The sequence below is a fragment of the Aotus nancymaae genome, unplaced genomic scaffold (genome assembly GCF_030222135.1).
Source record: "Aotus nancymaae isolate 86718 unplaced genomic scaffold, 86718_ANA_hifiasm-v0.15.2.pri h1tg000036l, whole genome shotgun sequence".
Classification (NCBI taxonomy): Eukaryota; Metazoa; Chordata; class Mammalia; order Primates; family Aotidae; genus Aotus; species Aotus nancymaae.
In genome coordinates, this window is record NW_026988450.1 from 73,585,714 (window position 1) to 73,606,106 (window position 20,393).

Below are 20,393 nucleotides of genomic sequence, written 5' to 3' on the forward strand. Positions count from 1 at the left end.
TTCTCAAGAATTAAAATCTCAGAGGCAAAGGACCAAGGTGGCATATCTGTCTTCTTGCTACAGGGAAAGCTGAGAGTGAATTTCTGGTTCTTACTGCAGTGAAATATCAATCACTCCTAAGGTGAGAAATTCCCAGACTTAGGATAAGTGTTCAAACAGTTCTAAACAGGTAAGCTTGGCTACTCAACCTCTGTGTGCACTTTTTTCCCAGACTTAAATTTACAAGAACAGTGGCAGCAACAACAAAATGTTTCCTTCTAACGTGTTGCAGCTATTTTTCCTAAAAGCAAAAAACATGCTCTCTCCCTCCCCAAAAGGGGGAATGACACATCTTACCAGGTATTGTTTCCAGCTTGAAGTCCATGATGTCTGGGCTGAGCTTGTTCCTTTTGTTAAGGTTCCCTTATGTCACTATAACTAGTGAGCCACCAACTTCTTTTTATAAAATATTAGGAGAAAAGGAGAAGGGGAAATTAGTTAAAAACAGAAATGTGTCTATGTCAGACCAAGGAAGAAATATGAGTAGATACTTCAGTCTTAGCTTTTGCTGTTGGGTCTGAATCCAAAGTTGGTGTTTTCAGTTCCCTTCCTCCACTACTCATTCATTCCATGTTCTTTTTGCCCTCAGCCAGCTCTCAGCTAATTGTAGATTTTTATCTGAGTCACTTATATCTGACAACACTGTAGACTATCATTTGTAGGGTTAGGGGAGGGGGCTTGGCGTCCTTGGTGGTCCTGCCTGTTTGGAGACGTTTCTGTCTTCCATTATCTGTTACCGCTAGATGCGGTCAAACCAGGAGGTAGTCCAGGTTCCAGACACACACCTCCCTTCTCTCATTCTGTAGCAACAATCTTCTTTACCCTTGATAATCGAGATTCATTAACACAACCAATTCTGTCACCTTCCTTTTTGTCTCTGTTCTGTGTCATGAGGAGTTCAGAATTGCTCGGTTGCAGTTTAAGCTTCCAAATCAGTGGAAGCATTGTTGAGTCCCTTGGTGAAATCATTCTTCGCTTGGGTGCTGAGACTTAAACCAGCAGAACCAGAGTCGCAGTGAGGGGGAGTTGCAAGTTGATCATTAGGTGTGATGATGGGGAGGAGAAGATGTGTAACTAATTCTGCTTCTGTCTCTTGGTTATTGGGCCCTGTGTTACGGCTGTGGGAGAAACAATGTTATGTATTATTCACTGGTTCTGAGCATCTTGGGAGACACCATCCTATCTAATTTCATTTGGAACTGAATCTTCAGAAGATGATTTCAGCATTCTGAAAGATGATCTTGTAGATGATGGGGTATATGGTAAGAACAATAAATCCCATTAGCATCATTCCATCGTTGTACTCGTTCGCTGTTCAATCTTGAGTGAGATACCATGGTGATGAATGAAGCATTGGGTCATTCTGTGGATGGCAGAGGTGTGGTGCACAGGAAAGGCAGTTTCATATTCAGAATATGTGTCTTTTCGTACAAAGAGCGACACGTGGCCCCTAAAAGTTAGGGTGTATGTCTGAAATCATGTGTGTTTTCATAAAATTAAGTCCATTCTAAGTTGTTACTTGGAGGCACAAGCAAAGCAAAACATTTAAGGTGAACGGGGGTTTGAATGAGTTGAAACTGGCTGACACTGACTCACTATGACCTTGAGCAAGACGCTTAACTACTGCAAACTGCCTGTTCCTCATATCTGTGAAATTGGGATAATGATATTTTTATGTATTAAAGGCTTTGAACCAGTCAGATGAAAGGTGCTGTGCAAGTGAAAAGTGTTTGTTAACAACAGCAATAATAATCCTCTTCTCACCTTGCCCTCAGTATGACCTGTGTTTAAACTGAGCACTGTTAAAAAGATTGTCTATGAAATGGTATCCCGAATAGTTCGTTATGTTGCTGCTATATGCTCTCACAGCACTCCATAAATTTCCTTCCCAACACTTTACCTAGTTTGTGATAACCTGCTTGATTATTTGAATAATATTTGTTTCCCCCACTAGATCCAAAAGCCTCTGAGGACAATGGGGACCACTTTAGTCTGTTTATTATAACATCTCCAAGGCCTAGCATGGTTCCCACATGTGGTAGACATTCAGCAAATATTTACTGAATGAATAAATGGAGAAATAAATATAATGCATGTTTCTAGAATTCTGCCAAAACAACATGAAAAACCCAGAGATGTAAAATCAATTTGGTTTCTTTTCCACCAGTATGGGGATCCTAATGCTGTATTCCATATAAATAAATCATTCTGGTTGGTCATCATCTTATAGTGGGCATGGTGCCATGAGAAATTTATTGGAGTAATTTTTAACAGCAGAAATGTTTAGTAACAGATGCACATGGATGGCAGGTTGCCTCGTTCGGCTTCCATCTGTTAGACAACTGTCTATTCTAATGAGACTGGTCCATTAGAACTAGACAAATAGCACTCTTACCCATGTTTAACCTTACTCATTTTCACAGTTTTTCCAAAAGGCTTGAAGGAGGAAAGGTGTTTCCATGTTTGGTTGGCTGCTACTTAATAATAGTGTATCACAACACCTTGGCAAACCATAAAGTCCACTTGATGTGTCATAATGCTCAACGAGGAAGTATTCTTTCTTAAGTGTTTCGCCAAAAGTCAAACCCATGCTAAATAATGGCACTAGGAAACACACTCAGCTACAGATAATTTGGTCCAATAGATTTCAGTGTAGGTTGTGCAATTGGCAACAGAAACTGGCATGAGATGAAGGGTTATAATCCATGCTGGTCATCATTAGTGTGTGTGATTTTTAAATAGGGCAGAGGCAATATACTAAACTCTAGAAAATATGGTATGTCCATATGTACATGCCATTAGGTTAGACCCAGTGAAAACATGATGATTCTCAGCTAGGGCATGCCTTTTAATAAAAACTTTACCAAGTTTTTTTTGCTATATAAAGGTGGAGACAGTGTTGGCCTATATAAATTTACCCTGTACATGACCAGTTAGTTTGGTGATGTGTCATTAAGTGTGGACCAACTTCCATAAATGTCTTCGTGCTTAGCATAATGCCTGGCACCCAACTGGAACTCAGTAATTATTTGTTGAATGAATGTTCTAGGACCAATTGAAGCAATTCCGTCAGGATTTCCAGCATGAGAGCAGTTCCATAACTTTAGATCACTATGAATTAAAAGTTGGAATAAAAAGTTGGAAGGCTTAGGAGTACTAAGCAGAACATAAAGCAAATAGCTTATCACCAGTATGTGCCTGTAATAAACTTCTGAAGGCTGTGTCATTTCCAAAATGTAAAATCATTGGGTATGTGTTATTTTGGGAGGCAGACATCTAACAATGAATGTTTTGGAGAAAGTAAATCTATCTGGGTCTTGGTTCAGTTACAGGAATGACTAATTTTATGCTAGATTCTCACATGATTCAAAAAGTGTGTGAATGACTCAGCTCATTAATATCCTTAGCTCCTGTGATCAACCCCCCCCCACCACCACCCCCAGTGAAATGATGGCTATAAGGCTATACTGATAATTGGAAGAGGTGGAGACTTTGACTTTGCCCTGTGACAATAAAATGACACACTTTAAGTAATTACATATGCATACAATATTGTTTGAAAGAAATGAGTTATATTATCATATAAATACATTTAATATTTGTGTTAAAATATGGCAGAAATACAATGTAGTTTCAGCATGGATGAGGACTGAGTTCTACTTTTTGTTTCTACCCATTATGTTTTTTCCTAAAACAACAAGCCTCTGTTTATAGGGACAGAGCCATTTGGAGGCCTTAGTTGCTAACAGTCAGCTCGTTGATTACCTTCTCCTTGCTGACATAAAGAAATGTTGCAGTCACAGAGGTGTTGGGTTCTAATTACATGTAGCTAAGTATTCACAAGTGATTTTGAGCTAAACTGAGCAATATATTGAAGAGTTTGTGGAATTTCAGGGGATTTGCGTGTTTCTCCCTGTTACTGTTTCCTTCTTTTTGAAGCAGTTCATTAAACAAAGACCTGGATATTTGGAGTCAGCCTTTGTGCATATGTCTGCTCTTGCTAGAGTCTCTAGTGACTCAGAAGTCTAATGCACACTTTTCACTCCTTATTTAAAATAGCCTGACTTCTCTACAGCATTTGACAGATCTTGAAATTCCTTCCTAAACTTTGTGGATATTTTCTTTTGGTTGTTTCTTAACTCTTGTACTTTTTCTTTTTAAACTCTTTTAGCTGCCCTTAAAATGTGATATCCTCCATAGTTTGGTCTCAGTCCTTTTTTTTTTTGTTTATATTTATTCAGTCTATTTATTCATTTGTTTCCATGGTTTCCATTAAAATCCATACACTGCTGGGCGCGGTGGCTCACGCCTGTAATGCCAGCACTTTGGGAGGCCGAGGGGGGTGGATCACAAGGTCAGGAGATTGAGACCATCCTGGCTAATACAGTGAAACCCCATCTCTACTGGAAAAAAAAAAAAAAAAAAGATTAGCCAGGCATGGTGGCATGCACCTGTAGTCCTAGTTACTTGGGAGGCTGAGGCAGGAAAATCACTTGAACTCAGGAGGTGGAGGTTGCAGTGAGCCGAGATGGAGCCATTGCACTCCAGCCTGGGTGACAAAGTGAGACTCCATCTCAAAAAAAAAAAAAAAAAATTCATACACTAGTTGCTCCACATGAGTGTTTTTATGTCAGTCTTGATGAACTACAGACCTGGATATTCAGCAACATTGGAGATACATATATATATACACACACATATATATATGAAATGATAATAGTAACAACAATACTACCAGCTACTCGTTATTCAATCTTTTCTGCATCAGACAGGTGAGTACTTTATTACTTCATTTATTTACCTCACAGCAACACTATACATTCACTTAAAAAACAGAAAAATGTCTCATAAAAATCCCAGTTTCTAACTGTCCTGGGAAAGCCTGGGCTTGCCTTCTCACCTGGCAGCAGACATCAGCAGCCAAGTAACAGCTTTCCTCTTACCTGGGGTTTGTACCATCTACTTCAACACAGTCCTCACCACTTCCTATTAGGTGCACTTATTGTGAGTTTCCTTGTGTCCTTGCTTGTCTAGCCCCACAGGCATTTCTGACACCTGTAAGGACTATTTACATGCTTTCCCAGCTGGTTGCAGACTTCTCTGTTTTTTGCCCTGGGACTGGAATGGTTTTCTCAAATGAAATTTGTTACTTGCTTTCTCTTAATTTTTTTTTTATGTTAGGTTTCTTTATCAGCTCCTCCACAACCCACGGCTGTGTTGAAGTCTCTTCACTGAACTTAGAAGGAAAAGTATAAACGTTTTTGGTCCTTTACTATGGGCCAGAATTCAACACAGGTGTGATTTAGTTAAATCTTCACAGCACAGAAATGGGTGTTTCTGATTCCTAGTTAAGAGATGAGTAAAATTCAAGGCCCAGGGGATTGTCTCAAGATCCATACCCAGAGTGGATTCAGATCAGTCTGATCCTGAGCTCCAAGTTTTTTTTCTCCTCCATCATAACAACTCTAACTCCTGTTCCTGTATACAAATAAACAAGTCTCTCTAGCGCTCTCATTCCCAAGATCTGCTTCATATCTTGTTCTTCCTTTGCCACCAAACTTTATTCATTAGTTCACACAGAACTCTGTTAACCCCTTTTCTCATCTCAACACAGTGTAATTTAGCCTTCCTAATTCACTCGTTCACCCTCATCATCTGAGCATCCACTGTGCAACAGGCAGCATGCCAGGCACCGGGGACATAACCCATGGCTGAGAGAAGCTTCATGGAGCAATAGTTCCAGTGCTGTATGAAGAATGCCTTGTAATTAAATCCAGTGGATTTAAGGATTAGCCCTTTTCTTACTTAAGCTCACTCGCATCATTTTCCCCACAGGACAAGCACTTCTCTAATGGAAATTTTCTTTCCTTTCTTCTGTAGCATTCCTCACTGCCGGTTTTCTTCTTCAGTTTTACAGAGCTCCTTTTGCATCGCTCTTCTTTGTCTTCCCATGCCCTCATTCTAAATGTTTCTGGCTGCATACTAGGTACCTTCACTTCGACGTCTTACAGATTCAGTGATTTCTGCTGCTTTCCTCAAGAAAAACTAGCATTTGACTAGTTGTCCACATTAAATATCTTGGAGGCATCATTACTCCCTTGTCTTCTCACAACAAGAGTTGGTGATTCTGCTTCAAAAACAGCATCGCGGTCTGACCCAGTTGCCAGCACCTCTCCTATTAGTTAACATGTGGCAGCAACTGCCCTCACCCTCCCTGTCAGTTGTGTGTCCTCCAGGCATTAACGATAGTAATCATTTTTTTTTAAGTTCTCATTATCACTTTACTCCTCCACAGTGCAAAGATCTTGTAGGGTCTTTCTTGCTGCCTATTTGGTCAGGTCTCAATTCTATAACCTGGCTTCCAGGGCTGTTCACCCTCTGCCCCTGATCGACTTTCTGGTCCTCTCTCATTTTAGCTACAGTGCTTAGCACATAGAGAGCACTCACGGAATAGTAGATGAGTAAGTGGGTGGCACAGAAAAGTCTGACCTTTTGTCTTCAAAGGGCAGTAGTAAATTTTCATCATGTAAGTATGGTACCTGCCGTTTACTTCTCAGTAGCTTCTCTCACTTTTAAATTATAATGGTAGAAACATTAATCCAGTATACTGTGTTTCTCCAAAATTCGTATGTTGATGTCCTAACCCCTAGGACCTCAGAATTTGGAAATCGGGTCTTTAAAGAAATCATGAAGTTAAAATGAGGTCAGTAAGTGGGCCTTCATCCAATATGACCGATGTCTTTGTGAGAGGAAATTTGGACACAGACCTGTGTAGAGGGAGGGCCATGTGATGACACAGAAAGATACCACCTACCAACCAAAGAGAGACACCTCAGTAGGACCCAACCCTGCTGACACCTTGATCTTGGACTTCTTGATTCTAGAACTGTGACAAAAGAAATTTCTGTTGTTTAAGCCACCTAGTCTGTGGTACTTTTTTATTGCAACCCTAGTAAATTAATAGACCTAGTATCTTTTAATTCACTGAGATTCTAAGTCCTGTATCTGGGGAGACTATTCTTAGGAAAAGGATGGACCTAATCTAATAGATCCTCTCCTTTCATTTCAAACTTCTTTGAGGTATTTGAAATTTGTCCAAGGAAGTTCAAGGTTACAGTGAACTATGATCACAATACTGTACTCCAATCCGGATGACCCAGAGCCCGACCCTGTCTCTTTAATTAAAAAAAAAAAAAAATTCTCTTAGGAAAAGAAAGTCATCTTCATCTTTTTCATACTACATGATCAGCCATTCAATTTTTTTCCTCTCAATAATCTATTTCTCTTAGATATTCAAACAAAGCAAGAAATCGTTTAAAAAAATAGTGCCCATTTATTTTATTGATTTAAACTGATAGAGTTGAATTTTTTTTTTAATTTCATTTTGATAGCTAGAATACAGTAAGATCTCTTTGCATTGAATGGCCCTGCAAACTGTAGCATCAAACCAGGAGAGAAGACATTTGCAGCAGTGAATTTATGTGCACTTTTCTAAACTGCTGTTTAGAAAAACAGCAGTTTTCTAAAGGTTCTGGTTTTGGGGGAAAAACACAGTGAATCACTAAAAATATGGTGTATTCAGCTTTTCCTAGTCATATTTCAGGTTGTCATGTTGTCAGACCTCAAAATGCCTCTCCCCTCCATCCTCACTGCCCGCACCCCTACTCAGTCTTCACCTCCTCAGCAGTGATTGTAGTGGAACAGCGGGAGTAAAGTAGGTTGACTGTGTTAGAGACTTTGTTGGAAAACAACACTCAGATTTTACTTATCTGCTTAGATTATCCCAGATTACGTAATAATTTCAGACAGATTACACCTTGACAAGGCTCACCTGAATGCCTTCCTATAATGTTACCGTTAATATCTTAGGTGGATGTGAGTCCATTTTATGTCATAAATCCAGAAAGAGAGCCTATAATCCTTTCTAAGAACCAGCAATTTATTTTCTAGGTCTACTCTCAATTCTCCATGCTATGATTTTGAACTTCTCACTCTTGTTCTATTATGTAGAGGTAGAGGATAGTTAGTCACATGTATGATAGCTCTCTTTTTTTTGAGGCAGAGTCTTGCTCTGCTGCCAGGCTGGAGTGCAATCGTGGCTTGCTGCAACCTCCACCTCTTTAAGCAATTCTCCTGCCTCAGCCTCCCGAGTAGCTGGGACTAAAGGCACATGCCACCACGCCCAGCTAATTTTTGTATTTTTAGTAGAGACGGGGTTTTACCGTATTGGCCAGAATGGTCTTGCTCTCTTGACCTCATGATCCACCTGCCTCGGTCTCCCAAGTGCTGGGATTACAGGTATGAGCCAGTGCGCCTGGCCAGTAGCTCTTATTCTTGAGATATTAGACATAATTAAATAGCCTTTCTATCTTCTCTTTTCCAAACTGAGTTTTATTCTTTAGCCTTACATAACTTCTGTTAAATCCTTAATTACATATAGCACTTGTCATTAAAGCCTCTCCATGTTTTCTACAACTCTCTTTAATGGTGAATCCAGCACTTGGGGGTTAGCAATACAAGAAGGCAGTCAGTTCCTACACTCTACTGTAAATATAAATTTTAGACATTTTGGTTTCATGCTTAATTCTCATTTTCTATTTAGTAATCAAAATAAATAGCAATTAAGCAAAAGATTATATTTTTCTCCTCTGTGACAAAAGTTAAAGCAGATACTTTGCAAATAATCTTTTGACTTCATATGCATCAATAACTCATATTCAGAGAGATTAGAAATATATCCCACTGACTCGAACCAAAATCTGGAATTTTCTGTATCTAACTTGTAGTCTTTGCATTACATCTGACTACTTGGAAAGAGGATAAGTCATTTGACTTCTTTCTACATCATTTTATTTATTTGTGAAACTGAGGGTAGGAGATTAAGATTAGATTATCTCTAAACTGTCTTCCAGCCTAGAAATTGTACTGTATTCTAATAATAATGGCAGCCAGTAAATTGTGGCTTTTAGTGTGTAAGTATATTTGGAACTAATAAGATTAACTTATTTGAAATACATGTTGAGTACTACCTATTCTGTGCTGGGCACTGGTAATACTATGATAAATCAGACATCTTTCAAGGAGTTTACACTTTGTTAGGAGAAAGGCATAAAAATAAGCAATCGAATATTCCTGGAATGGTGGTAGAGGTCTGTCTCAAGCGTATGAGGGCACAATAGAGAGCTTGGTGAGTTTTGCTTGGCAGCAGGAGCATCAGGAAAGGGCCAGTGATGAAAGGGAGCAATTATGAAGGCCTGATGCAGAGCAGCTGCAGTGAAGTGGTGTGGTGCAGCTTGACTATAGTGGCTAAAGCTGGAGGATGAGAAAGTGGAAAGGGTGGCTCCTTTTTCCCCCAAAGGAGGTGGAACATGAACAGAAAATAACTGGGGGCAGGGAGCCAGGATTATAAGAGGTTGTTTGTTTTAAAATATGGGTGTGAAGAGCTTCTGTAAAGGTTCTTGGGGAAAGAGGCTGTAGAGAGGAAAGTTCATTGTAAAAGAGATGAAGATGTAATTAAGAACAGGGCTGAGAATGGATAGAGAGATAGATGGATAGATGGATAGATATGTGATAACATACACAGAGCAAAATGTTAATTGTGGCATCTAGGAAGTAGATGAATGAGTCTTCACAATATACTTCCTTCAACTTTTCTGCATATTTGAAAATTTCTAATATTAGGAAATAAGTTTATATTTTTGGGGATGGAGAAGAACATGGGTTGAGAATTTAGCCTTGAACAGAACCGGGGGGCACTTATTCCTTGGCATGGCAGGACATTAGGGAAAGTCAAGGTTAAAGCCCCAGCCACTTTTGTAAAGTAGAAGTGACTCTCACCTGCTTGGGTGGAGGGCCAAAAAAAACGATTGTTGAGCATGAAGGATGGAATAACTACTGGTGAGTGTGAGATAAGACTGAGCAGACCTGGGTGCTGATGCTCAGGTCTGGTGAAGTTGCCACATTTGTGATTTTCCCTGGTAGTTATCAGAAGACCACAAGTTTGTAGGATCAGGCTGGGTGCAGTGGCTCATGCCTGTAATCCCAATACTTTGGGAGGCTGAGGCAGGTGGATCACTTGAGGTCAGGAGTTCAAGACCAGCCTGGTCAACATGGTGAAACCCCATTTCTACTAAAAGTACAAAATTAGCTGGGTGTGGTGGCGCATACCTGTAATCCCAGCTATTTGGGAGGCTGAGGCAGGAGAATCGCTTGAACCCGGAGGTGGAGGTTGCAATGAACCGAGATCATGCCATTGCACTCCAGCTTGGGCAACAAAAGCGATACTCTATCTCAAAAAAAACCAAAAAAATAAAAATTAAAAAAAAAAAACCAAGTTAGTAGGATCATTGAAGGGCCATCAGCTTAAGGAAGCGAAAATAGAATGAGTAGTTAGCAAGTTGGCATGAATGATTCCCTTCAGTATTTGCCAGCAGTCTGTCCTAGAACGTGTCCCAACCTCTTTGGTACTTTGTTCAAGAGATTGTTTTCAGCCTCACTATCTTTTGCTTTGAATTATCTGAGATAAAAACAATATTGCAAAACTTTGTTAACACTATTATTGTTAGCATTTAATTCAGGTAATTTTGTTGTGTCCCTTAGGTAAAAGAAGAACGTCCAGAAAAAATACCAGATTTAAAATTATTGGTGGAGAAGAAATTTTTGGCTTTACAGAACAAGAATTCTGATGCAGACTTTCAAAATAATGAAAAATTTGTACAGTTTAAGCAGCAGCTGAAAGAACTAAAGAAGCAATGTAAGTCAACATGCTTTGCTTTGGTTCGGCTTTTTGAAATTAGGGAACTGACTTGATGAACAGCCCCAGAAAACTGATTTTATAAAGTTTGCTTATCTGCTTGGCTTGATCCTCTTTCTAAGTTGCTTTCTAGTGTTGTTGCAATTCTGTATTTTGTCTAATTTTTTATTCAAAACAGCCCGTCCATTTCTGAAAGCCAACGGTTTCCACAAAGTGCTCTTGAAAATTTCCCAGCAGCTAGTTTTATGTATTTGTCCCATTGCTGGGGAGGGGAATTGGGAAAACAAAATAAAACTGAAAACTATTTTATTTAAATAACAATGGTAGTTTTCAAGTTTTAAACTGCTGTGCCAAGCTTTAAAATAACCACACTTTGATTCTGGTTGTGCTGCTTTGGAGTAACATTAGCTATGTTTTCTCAGAAGACTGCTTTTATCTTCTCAACTATGAACCAAAATCTCCTTGATCAATTTTAGCATTGTAGTAGTGTAAATTGCATGTGATTTTAAAATTTGTTGCCTTCTTAATAAACTATTACATTCAGGTTTTTTAGTGGACATAATTTTGACTTAAAAATTGGAGCAGGAATTTAATTTTTTGGTATAAAAAAAATTTGTAAACAGTATTTACCAGAAATAATAATATCTTTTCTGCACAGTAAAGTACATATGCCCTTTCTTTTCTCATTCTTCCATGTGGTCCACATACCAATTTTATGTAAATTGATTTTTTCACATTAGTATCTAGTTAGTCCTATAGTCTTTGCTTCTTTTAGGATTGAGACTCTTATATTTCTTAAAGAATTGAATAGTGAAGCAAACAACCTTTTCTAACTTTAGTCTTCCATCCCCTTCATTTACACACTGAGCAGGAATGTTGTATGATAGGAGACATAAATTTACTTCATGTCCTTATATGTGCTTAATGTAGGGATTTGTATTTTGAAATAGACTTTCTTTTAAATATAAGCGTTTTCTTTAAATTGATGCTGAGATCTCAAAAAATGACTGAGGAAGCTGCTTCACTTTTGTCTATTGTACAAATAACTTAAGTTTCACAATTTGGAATGTTTTGCAATCATGATGAGACTTTTGTTTTTACTGTAGATTTAACCAGTAAGCATTTTCCCCATATTTTAAGTCTATTTTTTGTTCTTTTTTGAATATCACAACTCCCAACATCCTTCTAATGTACTTTTCACTATTCCCTCAAATGATTAATAATACCCTAAAGAGATAATAATTTGCCGGTGGCTTTCTGATCTTCAAGATGCTAGTGAATTAATTGTACAGCCATGAGAATTAGACATTATTCTCCTTAAATATACATGGGCCATATAGTCTTTATCTCTTATCTGTGATACTTATTACTCAGTGATGTGTGTGTGTGTGTGTGTGTGTGTGTGTGTGTGTGTGTAGTATCTGGCACATGGACCTGGGATTACCAGCCTGAGGCCAACAAATCTGCTCTGTTGGGACGTATAGGTTAAACAAAGCTTTTAAAAGCTCACATTATATGACCTCCAGGTTGTTTACCTGGTCATCTCATGATAATTAGAAACTCTGATTGGCAGTTTTAGATTTCTTGATTAAAAACCTAAGTAAACTGATTGTTTTAGGCATTTTTTCAAAGGTGTTCTCGGTGAAAGGACTAGGAACTATTCTATATGGTGCTTAGTGAAAATATTTTGAACTAATGTATGTATCAGTTATTTGTATTTATTTATTAAATGCAAAAGTTTTCTGTCAAATAAATAGTAATTTTTCAATCTTAAAAAAATATGCTAGTGAATTTCAGTTTTGGTGTTGGTCTAAGTAGCCAAATGTATTTTATTTGACTGTTTGGAGCCAGTATTCATAAATTGTGGCAGACTTAGCATCCAATCGTAATTCCTGATTTTTAAGAAATTTTACAATACTGGTTGAAGGACAAATATTCAGAAATATAAATTTTCTTCTTTCGTTATTGTTCACAAAGTTATTATTCCATAAGGTAAATGATGAAGAATTTTAGAATCATATACTCATGGAGAAACGCTTTCTAATTAAAAACATATAATTCAACAAAACGATACATGTTGAAATCGTGGCTGTTATTTCTTAAATCTCTCTAAAATGGGGGTGGGGGGGAAGAAAATGTTTCCTCAGGCCACCAGTACACATTATTTGGATAGACAGTCAAACCTTGTGTGTATTTATATTGAAAGAAATACTTCCTTATATAAGGTTTCCCTGTATATTGTAACACTGGAATTAAAATAACTTTCCCCTAAAATAATTAAAATAAAAATTTCCCCTAGAATTTTATTTTAAAAAGTTTATAGATTTCAAATGACAGAACAAGCAAAATATTAATACCTTTAAAAATACTCTGTAAGATCTGTATGCCTTACTTGCAAAATGTAGTTTTAGTGCAACATTATTAGCACTGTTAATTGAACTTGTATCATGTCTAGTGGATTTTCTTTCTTTAGATTTAACACTGCTGTGAGGATTCTAATTAGGACCAGGCTCCCACAATATTTGTGTAGCCAGGTCAAAGGTACACTATGATATATAAATGAGCTAATGAATCTATTTTGAGATATGCGCTGGCGGCAGGGAATAGCAATAATAATTTTTTTGTTTTTAAAGATTAGAAAATAGAGGTCAGGGAGAGAGACTTACTTATAATTGCCTGTTTTGACAGAGTAAAGGCGAAAGTGCTTTTATGGTCTACATAGATCCAAAGGGTTCTTTTATGAAAATAACCACCATGTTTTCACTAATTTTCTTATGTAAGAACATAAATGCATGGGATTACATTTGACCAATCAGGATCTAATCAGAGAAATACCAGGAATCTTTTAGGTGGAGAAAGGCCAAGATGGAGATGCAATGAAGTTGTCTCCCAGGTGGTTTTGTCACATGGGCAGGCCTAGGTACACTCTACTGGCAATGCACCAGCTGTAAGTGAATCTAGCTGTGGCTCAGCAGCTGGTTCTCACACTTTTTGGTCTTATGCTCCCTTTACATTCTTAAATTGTTTTTTTGGCTTTTTTGAGACAGAGTCCCGCTCTGTTGCCCAAGCCAGAGTGCAGTGGTGCAATCCTGGCTCACTGCAACCTCCGCCTCCCAGGTTCAAGCAGTTATCCTGCCTCAGCCTCCCAAGTAGCTGGGATTGCAGGTGCACGCCCCACACCCAGATAATTTTTGTTTTTTTTGTAGGGATGGGGTTTCACCGTGTTGGCCAAGCTGGTCTTGAACTCCTGACCTCTGCCGCGGCCTCCCAAAGTGCTGGGATTACAGGTGTGAGCCACCACGTATGGTCACATTCTTATTTACAGAGGTCTCATTTACTGAGAGCCTCCAGAGAGCTTTTGTTTACTGGTTATATCAGCTGACATTTATCATATTAGAAATCAAAACTGGAGAATTTTAAAAGTATTAACATATTAAAAATAATAAGCCTATTATTACATGTTAACATAAACAGTATCTGATATGAAATACCACTTTATATTTTACAAACATAAAGGAAAAATTATTGAGAAGAGTGGCATTGTTTACATTTTTGCCAGTCTCTTCAATTTCTGGCTTAATAGAAGGCAGCTAGATCCTCATATCTCTATCTATTTTGTTGATGTACACAAAGAAAATCTTGTCTCACACATTGATAATTGAACTTGCTGAAAAGATCTTGCAGACCACCAGAAGCTCTCACTTTGACAATTCTAGATCTAGGCCTGGGGTCGGTAAACTGGGCCATGGACCAAATTCAGCCTGCCTCCTAATTTTCTATGACCTGCAAGCTAACAATGGTTTTTATATTTTTTAATTGTTGGAAGAAAAAAATCAAAAGAGGGATAATATTTAGTGACTTATGAAAATTCTATTTCAGTGTCCATAAATAGTTTCATTGGAACACAGGCATACTCACCTGTTTATATATTTTCTGTGGGTACTATCACACTATTATGACAGGGTTGAGTGGGTGCATCACAGACCATCTAGTTAGCAAAGCTTATCGTATTTATTATCTGGCTTTTTACGGTAAACATTTACTGACCCTTGATCTAAATTATATTGGGAAATAACGGCAGTTTTTGTTTTTTTAATTTTAGATTTTTCCCTAAATACCATCCATTTGTCTCAGGTGTATTCAGAACACTTTGAGGCTTCACTGTGTATTAATTACTACAGTTGAGGCTCTGAAATAAATAAAAAGCAAAAAGCAAGAATCTGTACATGCAGAAGACAGTGTATACAAACATGATATAATATGAGAACCATTAATAACAAATAGCAAAGAAAAACATCAGAAACAAATGTTGTACAATGTGGACCTAAGTGAGGAGAGTCAAAACAGGAATACTGTGCCAGTCAACTGATAGGGGCTCTCTGAAGCAGTAAGTTCAGAAAGATTCTGAGGCTGAGTTCAGCTCCAGTAGGAAAGAATGTGCTAAAAGATAACAGTGGGAAAGGAGAGGGCAGTACAGATGTCTAGTATTTACCATTCCCAGATTACAAACCTAACAGATACACTACACTCATTTAAAGATATCGTTACTCTAAATGTAGTATATTTCAGTTATACACAATAATTTTCCCAATAGTTATGTCTTATAGATATTACTAGGCTTTAGATATAATATCTTTGAACAAAGAATTTTGTCCCTTAGATACCCAGTGTCCTGTATGTTAGAAATAATTATGTCTGCCTCAGCTTACATCTCAGGGTCATTACCAAGATTAAATGAGATACTGACTCTGCTAGTTTTAAAAGCCTTAGATTTAAGTTATTGCAGAAGAGCTAGTACAGCGTAATGTAAAGAACATGGCTTAGCAGCCAGAAGACTTGGATTTTAGTCACTTAATAGTAGCCTGATCTCCCTTCAGATACCACCCATTTTAGATACTTCTAATTCCTGGAGTCATACAAAATCAAGATTGATTGAAGATAACGTCTACACTTCTAAACAAGAGGCCTAGGATAATGATGGTGGTGATAACTGAGTTAGGGAACAATTTCACAGACAATAATTTCTTAAACAGTAATCATATTCTCACTAACCCAAGTTGTGAAATGAAACAATATGATTTGGTTTAAGGCAGACATAACCAGACTTTCTTGGATGAAATAATTTTAATTTAGCTAAACAATATGGATAATTTTCTATTCTCCTTGCCTTAAAGTGTCTTCACTATTACAGCTCATGGTTTCTTGCAATTTTAACATCAGGAGAACTTAATTAGAATGTGTGAACTCCTCTGTATAGACACTTTTTCAAGTCATCAAGCAATCTTTCTGGCATCTTTTATTCATTTACCTGTTATGTGACTAGCGGGCATTGTAGATTTTAGTGTACATCAGCAAAGGCAGAAATCGAGGGCAGTTGACAAAGCCCTTATATTTGGAAAGTGTCTAAGACTGAGATTTAGAAACTCCAAATATAAAGGCATTGCTTTATGGTCAAAAATAGAATTGACTGTGAATCTGAAATTTTTTGTATTAATTTAATGTGCAGTATAATTTTGTTAGTACATTTAAATTCTAAGCATAAAGGAGAATATATATTTTAATGAAAAAATGCTAAGCTGAAAAGCTCCACCACAAATTTAGACAGTATATTTAGGTCACTGTTATATATAGAATATATGGTATGGAGATAATTGCCTCTATGAGTGAAGCTTATAAATCATTTTGAGTGACAGTGATATTTGTATCAGACATACAGAGACATAGGAATTGACACTGTAATCCAGCAATTAATATGGATTCACTTTAAGCACACTAATCTAGATCTCAAAACTGATAAGAAGAGGGAGGGGACATTCACTTTACAAAAGGATTCTCTCAAGGGTACCATTGAGTAGGATGTTTCGTCTCGGGAACATTAGAACACCTTCACTTTACTATTTCTAGTTGGTGGCTTTTCCATCTCGTTCACCATCTATTCAAAACCACAGTATAGTTGCACAAGGGTAGGGGTTTTTATGTTTTGCTTACTGCTGTATTCCTTGAACTCCAGCATGAGACCTAGGCACGGTGTAGTATTACCATAGCACAGGTCCCTGGTGGTCACAAGAATCTTCAGGAAAACCATCATGTGCTTGAGAGCTTCTGTGCTACTGAAAGAAGACACCTGTCACCCCTGCCAGCCTATTGTTGCTGTGAATGGGTGTGGACCCAGTGTTGCCAGATCTTCTGGTTCTTTTGGAAAACTTAGAAGTCTAAGTTACTAGATTTTTAAAACACTGTTCAGATAAAACTATTAGTTTGTAACTTTTGATTTTACCTTCTCATAATATCATTTTTTAGTGCCTTATTAGGCACTTCAATGAGATACAGCAATCGTTTAATTTACTGTTAATTTGTGATTTCTTCAAAAGAGTGGATGGTTTTGCTTTCAATATTCTGCAGACTAAGGCCAAAATGTGCAGTTTACTTCATTTGGGAATGTATATTATAGAAACCTGTTGGGTTCTACTGAAAAAGCAAGTGGGGGTTTTGTGATGGGGGCCAGGTACGGGAGCCCCCTCATCCAGATGCAGGTGAATAGTGTGGTTCTAGGGAAGACTAGTGATTGGAAAGGTATGTGTGAGTTTTGAAACTTGGAAGGAGACAGATGAGAAGTAAATAAAGGTAGTGCCAACAGGGAAAATATTTGTCTTTGCCTAGAAATATACTGAGTGCATTTAAACTGAGCAAAAAGTTGACCAACTTGCCTTCGTTCTGATACTATTTAACCTACAAATTTCTTGCTTTGTCATAAGGTACAACTGTCTATCCAACTTCACAAATGATGTGAATTGCTGGCCTGCTATAAACCAAAGCCCAAGACTGTGTAAGGCAGGAATAATTTCTTATTAATCTCTATGTTCTTTTTGTTTCTCATTTAGTAGGAGCTCAGTTAATATTTACAGAACAGATTCATTCAATTGATCAGATAAACTGCCTAGAAAAATAGGCTCAGAACCTAGTTAAGGCAGTCTGATGATAAAAATCCTTTTCCTTTCAATACATCATCAGTAAGGAAGAGAATAAATAGAGGACAAAAATAAGCATTTATAGGGTTGATATCTGAAATTAGCAGAAAAGGTTAAAAATTTATATTGTCTTTGAAAATACCTTAAATTGCTCAACAAAAGTAAATACATAATTTTGTGTATATAACCCTTTACAATGATATGTTGGTACATATGTATAGTATATATAGCAATAAACAGTTTTTAATATCATGGAGTATGGCTTAAGTCACTTAAGTGTGACTGCTTAGAACATTTAAACCAATTTATGAAGTTTGCTGGCTTTTCTATGGTTTTACCTTCTCTTTGTGACTCTCGGTGGGTCTTCATTTTTTCCTTAAAGATGTTGATGAAGCCATTGCCATTCACTTGCTGAGTAACTGTTAATTGTTGGGAAATGCTGAAAACCTTAAATGTCACAACCAAGATGGACTTTTTCAGGCTGGATTGTATCCGTGGCCTGAGAGCTTATGTTCACTGAGTGAAATTTCTGCCCTAAACAAATTTTTTATTGAGTATTTGCCTCTCTCCTCTTTCCTCCTCTCTGAGTCAGTGTCTATCTTTTCTGTGTGTCTCTTTCCTCCCTTCTGCTTTCTTTGTGCCTCCCACCCTGTACGTTTTCTCTTTTCCATAAATCTTGACTTACATCATTGCAGCTGAAGAGTATCATCCCCATCTTAATGATGAAGCGGCCTCAGAGAGGTAAAGTGACATCCCCAAGACTACAAAGCTAGTGAACAGTAGAACCAGAAGACAGACGATGCCAGGGATGAAGAGAAAACATTGGAGAGAAGAATAGCTACTTTACTTCTTCTCTTTTGTAAAGCTGTTACTTTTTAGGAGATTTGGGGGACCAAATAAATAATTAAGTTAAGAAAAAGATTAATTCAAATTAAAGGATTGATTCCATAGTGGTGGAGTTTTAATCAGGCCATTAAGCTGTCCAGGAGTTATTTTGTGGTGAGAAATTAACTTTTCTACATGTCCTTTATGTTGTACAATAAAGACACTTAACTACTTTGCATTCATCTTAGGTTTGCCCTATTCCTATTGGAAGATAGTTCCAATAGGAGTTCCAATACAAGTCATAGGCAAGCTTTGTATAATGCCTAGTACCTACTCAGTGAGTGCCTGTCGAATTAATGAATAGCAGCCAACATTGTTTGAGTGCTTACCTATGTGGGCTATAGTACTTGGAGACTTTATGTGCGTTATTATTTATTTTTCTCATCTCTGTAAGATGGCTGTATCTATTTTATAGATTGGAAAATAAGCAAAGAGATGTAATATAACTTGCCTGAAATCCTGTTGCTGAAATTCATACCCAGGTTTAGGTGACACCAGAGCCCATGTTCTTTCCCCTGTACCACACCAACTTTTGAAAACACTTTCATGTGTTTTTCTTTCTCTCAATTCAAGCATATCATTCATTTATTGAAAAAAAAAAGAAGACTTTTAATAGGACTCTTGAAGAGTGAATCACCTATTTTGATCTTCTAGATCATAGAACTGCATTGATGTACTTTGATGACACTGGAGGAATCTGCTTCATCTAGCTGAGAGAGAATCTTTTTTGGTCACTTGCATTTAGAGATTAGGGAGTAGGAACGATACCAGACATTACATAGCAGTCCTTCTTTTCCAGATCCCGTGGTTTTGGCAATTTATTTAGAATATAGTGCTTAAGAGTGATGTTTCTGGTGTGAATAGTTGGTGTGTTATGGCAGAGAGGAGTAGGATATTTATGGCATCCCAAGTTTAGAACAAATTCCATGAAATTTATTTCAAACATAACAACAGTAATCTCTTGCACATACATCATCTCACGTAATCTTTACAACATCCACATGCAGGAAAGGAATGCATGAAAAGTACAAGTTCTGTTTTTAGCAGACTGAACACCATATAATAAGAATCTTGGAGGTGACATATTTACCCAGTGTCTCACAGTCAGGAGGCCACAAGGATAGCAAATACGTTCACAAGGAAAGGGGAAGTTTTAGAATGAGAGATAGCTATAATTAAAGTTAGTAAAGAAAGGTTCAGTTATCAAGGGACAAATGAGTCAGCTGCAAGTTTAAACACAAACTGTGAGCTATGGGTGTTTCTGTCATTGTGACTTATTTTAAGAGAGTATGAAGCCATCCATGCTCAGAAAGTAGCCTGAATCTGGAATAGGAGGACCAAGTCTTAAGTGTCCCAGAGATGATGTTACATTATACTTAATTATCTTGTCAAGTTATAATTCCTGAAGTTGGAATGATTTAAGTGCTGTATTTGTTAGATATACTGGAAGTTTCAGGCAATATTATTAAGTATTTCTTTCTATTACTACTTCATTTTTAAAAGATGTTTATGTTTGTTTTTTTTGGAAAGAAACTTTAGAATTTTGGCAGCTAAGCATTTCTTTCTGTTTCTACTTCATTTTTAAAAGATGTTTATGTTTATTTTTTTGGAAAGAAACTTTAGAATTTTGGCAGCTTCGTGTGTGGTGTGTTACCATATATATAGCAAGTAAACATGGTTTACTCATTAACCATTCTGAAATTTTGAGGTCAGATGAGATGTATTATGTTAATATTATAATTTGGCTT

At 37.4% G+C, this 20,393-nt stretch overlaps 1 protein-coding gene across 4 annotated transcripts in view; it reads left to right on the plus strand.

The window, feature by feature from the left end:
- Positions 1-20,393, plus strand: part of NSMCE2 (NSE2 (MMS21) homolog, SMC5-SMC6 complex SUMO ligase) — a 278,569-nt gene that overhangs the window by 91,549 nt on the left and 166,627 nt on the right. For all 4 annotated transcript variants that reach the window (XM_012451626.2, XM_012451629.2, XM_012451627.2 and 1 more), the window contains one exon: positions 10,639-10,792. In XM_012451626.2, coding sequence (XP_012307049.1) covers positions 10,639-10,792 — 154 coding nt within the window. The remainder of the gene's footprint in view (positions 1-10,638; positions 10,793-20,393) is intronic.